Below are 6,025 nucleotides of genomic sequence, written 5' to 3' on the forward strand. Positions count from 1 at the left end.
CCCGGGGCGGGCCCGGCCCCGCGGCCGCCGCTCACCCCCGCTCCCCGCAGGACTTCTCCCCCGGCTCCCGGCGGCACCGTACCGTGGAGGACTTCAACAAGTTCTGCACCTTTGTCCTGGCCTACGCCGGCTACATCCCGTATCCGCAGGAGGTGAGTCGCACCGGGGGGCACCGGGGGGGCTCCGGGCTGGTCTGTCAGAGCAGCCGCTCCAGCGGTCACGGCCCCGCGCCGGGCCGGAACAAAAGGAACGGCGGCGGCTGGAGGCTCTGGGGACGGGGCGGGGGGTGGCCGGCGTGGGCGGGGTGAAAAACGTCGGATCCGGCATCGCTCTCCGGGCGCTCCGGCCGGAGATTCCCGGGGCGGTGCGTGGGGAGAGCAGGAGCGACAGCGCCTCGGGGGGACAGGGGACGGCGCCTCGGGGACAGGGCGCAGCGCCTCGAGTCGCACGCGAGTCTGTTCTGAGTCAATGCTGTACCTGCTTTCTCGACGTGTTCCAGGAAACGCCACTGAGGAACAGCCCCAGCCCTCCCAACAGCACTGGAGGCACGATTGACAGCGATAGCTGGGATCCTCGCTTCAATGACACCCCCTCCTCTGTCTCCCTGCCCACCAAGAACAGAAAGAACTTCAGTCAGCTTAAGAGAGCAAAACCATATGGTTCCCTGTTCCAGCGGGCAAAGGCCAGCAACTTCCTGCCAGAGCGAAAACAAATCGATAAGATCAGGAAGAAGAAAAAGCTGAAAAGGAGGGAAACAGAAGTGTCTGCAGAGGAGGACTACGAGGAGAAGCTGCTGGAGCTGGAGGCAGAGGACTCTTACGCAGAGACACCGATGAGCCCCTCATCAGAGGGTGACCCGCAGTCTGTGACCGAGCACTGCTCGGTGTGGGACTCTGACACCCCATCCAGTGTCTCCTACCCCGCTGTGACAGCCGAGCAGACGGTGGAGATCCAGAGTGTGGGCAAACGAACGGTCATTCGGCAGGGCAAGCAGGTGGTCTTTCGGGATGAGGATGGCACTGGTGACGATGAGGACATCATGGTGGATTCGGGTAGGTGGCCTGGCTGTCCAAGAGGATCAGCCAGGTGGAAGTGGTGGTGCTGTTGCTGATCTCTTTGGTACTTTACCTGTAGCATGAGAATAATGCTGAGCAGTGCTGCCTGGGCAGTTAGGTTTTTGGTGGAAAAGGGGGGGTTGGCTCCTTTTGCAGTAAACTGAGTGAAAAGCTGCAACTTTATAGAAGCAGCCGGTTCTCCTCTCCTGCACTGTGGCCTCCCAGGTACTGCTGAGAGTCTTTTCCCATGCAATGGAGACCTGAAGAAAGCAGCAAAGTGCCTGTCTTTGAAACCCAGGAGGTTAATTTAGCACAAAAAGAGAGAAAAGTCCCAGTGTGGGTGTGAAGGCTCGACCACTAAAAAATGTGGCTTTGCTCTTTGTCTTTGTAGATGACGACTCGTGGGACCTGGTCACTTGCTTCTGCATGAAGCCTTTCGCCGGGCGGCCGATGATCGAGTGTAACGAGTGCCACACCTGGATCCACCTCTCCTGCGCCAAAATCCGCAAGTCGAATGTCCCAGAGATCTACATCTGCCAGAAGTGCCGGGACTCCAAGTTTGACATTCGCCGTTCGAACCGCTCCCGGACGGGCTCGCGCAGGCGCTTTCTGGACTAGGGGGAGGCGGTGCTGGTGCGCTGCGCGGGCGGGCGAGCCGTGGGTGCTGGCTGGGAGGCCGGGAAGGGCTTCCCCAAACTGCTGCTGCTCGGGCGGGAGAGCTGCCCGGCTGGCCCGCGGCGCAGGGACGAGGAATCGCCAAGCCACGGGCAGCTGGGGCTGGGAGAGGCCAACTGGTCAGAACTGCGGCGAGATACTGACTGTCTCGAGGGACAGACGGAGCTCTCTGAGCTCGGTGGAGTTTTGTCCGGTTACGATGACTGGGTGATGTCTGGGGAACGTACAATACCTTTGCCATGGAGGTTTTCTCATCCCATTGGAAACTGCAAATCCTCTCTGTGCTAGGAAACTCCTCCTCCAAAGAGGGAGGGGAGGAGGAGGAAGTCTATGTGAAGAGTCTGAAAAGTAAATGGCCCTGTGTTTTAAATTCAATGAAATATTATACCTGCCCATTTTTCCATATAGATCAATCTTAGATATCCTAAGGCTCGGTAGGAGCCAGTGTCAGTGCTACCAGCCTCTGTGTGATCTGCTGCCGCTTCCACAGGCTTGGGAAAATGGGAGTTCTGTGATTTGGCATTGCCCGAGTGCAAATGGGACTTGGGGCTCCCTCCTGTGCCAAGGGACAACACCCTGGCAGGAAAGAGCAGCCCTTTTTCTGGACAGGCAGCATGGGAGATCAGTGGCATTGGATTCTTCCCTACAAGGTCTCTTCACAGTGATTTTTCATGATTTTATTTGCATGATCGGCTCAAATGTGTGTATGGAGGGAAACTGCTCCGTTTCCTGTCCCTTTGTTAACCTCTACGGGGCTGTTTTAAGATGATGACTCTCCCTCTTCTCAGCCCAGAATTCAAACATGGACTCTAAAAGGGGCCAAAGTAAATGTAGAGCCTGGCAGGTCTGGCTGGGATTTGATCATGTCCATCCAAGTACAACAGCTGAGTTGATTTGTGTTTTCACTGTATTTTGAGACTGGACTGTAACCAGAAAGCCAGAATCTTTAACCTGCTGGTAGCAATGACACAGCTCAAAGCGAACGCAGGTGATGCAGCTACAGGGTGAAGTGCAATGAGGATCCATCCAGTGCAGGGTGGACAGGAGAGCAGGCCCCAGCCAGCCTCAGCCCAAGGGAAATCCCTCCAGAACCACGGTGGGGAGTCACAGCTCATACACAAGGCCAGGGAGATGCTGGTGTTGTTTCTCGATGACCAAACGCATCCCCGTGGGTCACACAAATTGGGCTGATGTTTCAAGGTATTTCTCTGAAGTTCTGCCTGGGGAATAGTGTATGTTCTGTCCAGGGAGACCAGGAGGCTCGGGGAGACACTGGCTGGTACCGCAGCCACAGCCAGACCAGCTGTGCCAGCAGGAACATGTCCTGAGTTCTGCAGTCACAGCATTGGAGCACTGCCTTGTCTGAGGACTAGCTCACTGGGAGATGTGCCCTGGTGATGACTGAGGGTCTTGCCAGGATACAGGGTCAGGTGCCCTCCTTCAGACATGTGCTGGAGCTGCCAAAGCCTCAGGCAGCCCAGTGCCACGGGGTCCTGGGCTCCATGGTGTGGGACATCGGGGCACAGGTCTGCCAGATTGGCAGGGCAATGGGGCTGCGTGACTTGCAACTGTTCTGTCCTGCTTCTTGATAAAAATCCTATTCCACAAAGCTGCAACAGCTGACTCTGGGTTCAGAAAACCAGCTCCAGCTTCTGTGAAATCTCAAGACCATGACCATGCTGTGCTGCCTTCAGAAGCTACATGGAACCACCAAGGAGTTTGCCAAAGACTCGCCCCTGACTGCTGCCTGACTGTCCTTTGCAGCCAGAAAAATAACCAAAGCACTCCAATGCTGCCATTTCACTCTGCAACTGGAAAGGCTTAGGAAGGTCCCAGCTGCTGCTGCACAAGGGTTGGACCTGCTCTGAAATCGGTCTCTCTGTGTTTGCAGCGTGTCCACAGTTCAACTGGACCTCCATGGAGCGCGTTCCTGAAGCTTTTATGGGTGCACTGCCAAGTGAACTGGGTCTTTTTTACAGAGGTTCGACACTAATCAATGTGACTGACTCTTGTTCTGTTCCCTTTTCAGATTTATCCCAGTGGACGGTCTGACAAGTCCAGCACGTTACAATATCAGCAGAGAGAAATAAAAAAGTAACATCTCCATTCTTTTAGTTCATCACTTTCAGCCATGTATAATTATAGTTTAATTCAGAACTTTATTTTTTCATTAAAACTTTTAATGAACCATGTTTTTTTCTTAAATGTGAAATAAGTGAACAATGAGTTTGTTTTATTCCAAACTCGGGAGTCTGCTGTTATGATTTACTGGTGTGTGTGCTGTTGTGCCAGGCAGCAGCAAGATCTGATGCTTCAAATGCTCTTCCCTAAACAATACACCCAGTCAGGCAGGGATAGGAAGTAAAGGCAGGTATACTCACCTTTCTCCAGAGCAGCTGCTCCTTGCCAGCCTCTGGTGAGAGATCAGGTCCCTGCAGCCTTGGAAAAAGCCCTGGGGGCTGCACTGCATCGTGAGGACTGGCTGCTTGGCCAGACCCAAAACAAACCCTTGAGAACCCTCCAGGAGCTGTGCTGAGGGAGAGCTCCCTCCTTCCCTCCCCACTGCCAGAGGACTCCAACCCACCCAAGGGCTGCCTAAGCCTTGGTGCCACCCTGCAGCTCCGGTGTGTGCCATGACCCTGCAGGCACTGCTGCTCACCCAGCTGCCATCAAAGTAGCCTTGACATCTTGGCAAACTGAAAAGGTGGCTCAACCTTTTGCATATGGCACTAGGTCATACTGGAAGCTAAGCTCTCATGGCTTATAGCTTCTATTTTAATTCTGTTGGTAATTTTGAATTATACAGAGTGATAAAGAGAAGTCCCAGGGAGCTGTGGCTGTAAAATGGCAGCTGCTCACAGCAGGAATGTGATTCCACAGTGAGGCTGTTCTTACAGTCTTGGCAAAACTTGTCACTGACAGAAAACAAGGAAGAAAGTAGTAGGTGGGCTGGAAAGACTGACCCAGCAACTGGCTCCCAGGGATGCTCTCCTGGGAGTATTCTGCCATGTCCTAGTCCCTGCAGGCTGGCTCTCACTCCTGACCATACACCTCACACAGTGAAAAGACATGAAAAGGGAACTTCTGGTAGAGATTTCTGCCCAGTCCCTCAAGTCCCACCCAGCAATGACCAGCAGCAGTCAATGAGCTGGATGGAATGGAGGGTCCTATTATGTTTACAAAACCTGCAACCCTTGCTTTCCAGGGGTTTATTTTCAGGATTCTCCTACAGATGCAAAGGGAATGGGAGCTGCTTTTCAGCTGAATATAATTTATTGCACATTTTACATTTCATTTCAGATCAACAGAACACTGGTTGTAAGTGAAATAAAGCTCTGCACCAGGAGCTGGTCACAAATGAAGAGTTTTGGTTTTAATAAAAACAAATGAACACCCCTTCACAACATGAACTTGTTTTTTAGAGAAGGGAGCATCTCTTTCAGACTGGCTCAAAGAAGTCTACTTTTGGAAATCTACTTCTCCTGTTGCAATGATCTGAGCACAGAGAACCAAAGCTGCCCAGAACAAGGGCCAGGCCCATGTCAGGAAAGGAGTTACGGCAGGAATTGTCAAGAGCATTTCTGCACTGCCAAGACAGGGGTGTTTTCCCCTCTGCTCTCACCAGTGAGCAGTGAAGGCTGGTCTAGACTCACCTGGAGCAGACATGTGACCAAGGAACAAGGATTCCTTGTCTCTCTGTAAAAGCCTTGGTGGTGCTGACGTGCCCAGTGTGTAGCAGATTCTACAAGGTGCCGTTTTCAGCTGCTGTGTCACCAGCCCAGGACTGCCCCTCTGCTGGAAATCCCTGGCAGGGCTTCTAGGCAAGATAAATCCCATGGATTTATGCCATAACTGCTGCATCTCAGAAAGGGCAGCTGAATGTTACATTTTCAGCTCTTTATCCATTTGGCCTCTCTCCTCACTTTGGTTTGTTTACATGAACTACGTTTGTTTTTCCTAGAAATAAATTAGACGGGAAGAGATAGCTGCAGCATCAGAATCAAATGAAATTAATTGCTGTCTTTCTCCTCACTAGCTCTCCTATTTTTCCAAAAACCTTGATGATACATGGCTGTGGATGGCAGAAAAACTAGTAAGAGTATGATACCCCATGTCCTTGTCTGGAATAGCAGTGTTGGAAATAAGCAGCTGGACAGATTGGTGCTGAAGAGGTCAATGTTACTACAAAAGGCAAAGACCTTCATACTTAACAAAAGTATGTGGTTAGTAAGTGCATTTCAAACACAGATTTGAGATGGAAATTCTCTCTGACCTCTTTCCAACAAAAAGGCTTT

The 6,025-nt window shown here is 52.2% G+C and overlaps 2 protein-coding genes across 2 annotated transcripts in view; one reads left to right on the forward strand and one right to left on the reverse strand.

Moving 5' to 3' along the window:
• KLHL21 (kelch like family member 21) overlaps positions 1-179 on the reverse strand; it is a 7,317-nt gene extending 7,138 nt beyond the window's left edge. Inside the window, exon 1 of the mRNA XM_027668707.1 lies at positions 83-179. The gene's annotated coding sequence lies outside the window, so the exon portion shown is untranslated. The remainder of the gene's footprint in view (positions 1-82) is intronic.
• The window catches only part of PHF13 (PHD finger protein 13), a 4,963-nt gene extending 1,045 nt beyond the window's left edge, over positions 1-3,918 (forward strand). The window contains exons 3-5 of the mRNA XM_027668690.1: positions 5-152; positions 500-1,052; positions 1,447-3,918. Coding sequence (XP_027524491.1) covers positions 5-152; positions 500-1,052; positions 1,447-1,673 — 928 coding nt within the window. The 3' untranslated portion in view covers positions 1,674-3,918. The remainder of the gene's footprint in view (positions 1-4; positions 153-499; positions 1,053-1,446) is intronic.
• The last annotated feature ends 2,107 nt before the right edge of the window (positions 3,919-6,025 follow it).

This window comes from Corapipo altera, unplaced genomic scaffold (genome assembly GCF_003945725.1).
Source record: "Corapipo altera isolate COAL_440 unplaced genomic scaffold, ASM394572v1 304, whole genome shotgun sequence".
NCBI lineage: Eukaryota > Metazoa > Chordata > Aves > Passeriformes > Pipridae > Corapipo > Corapipo altera.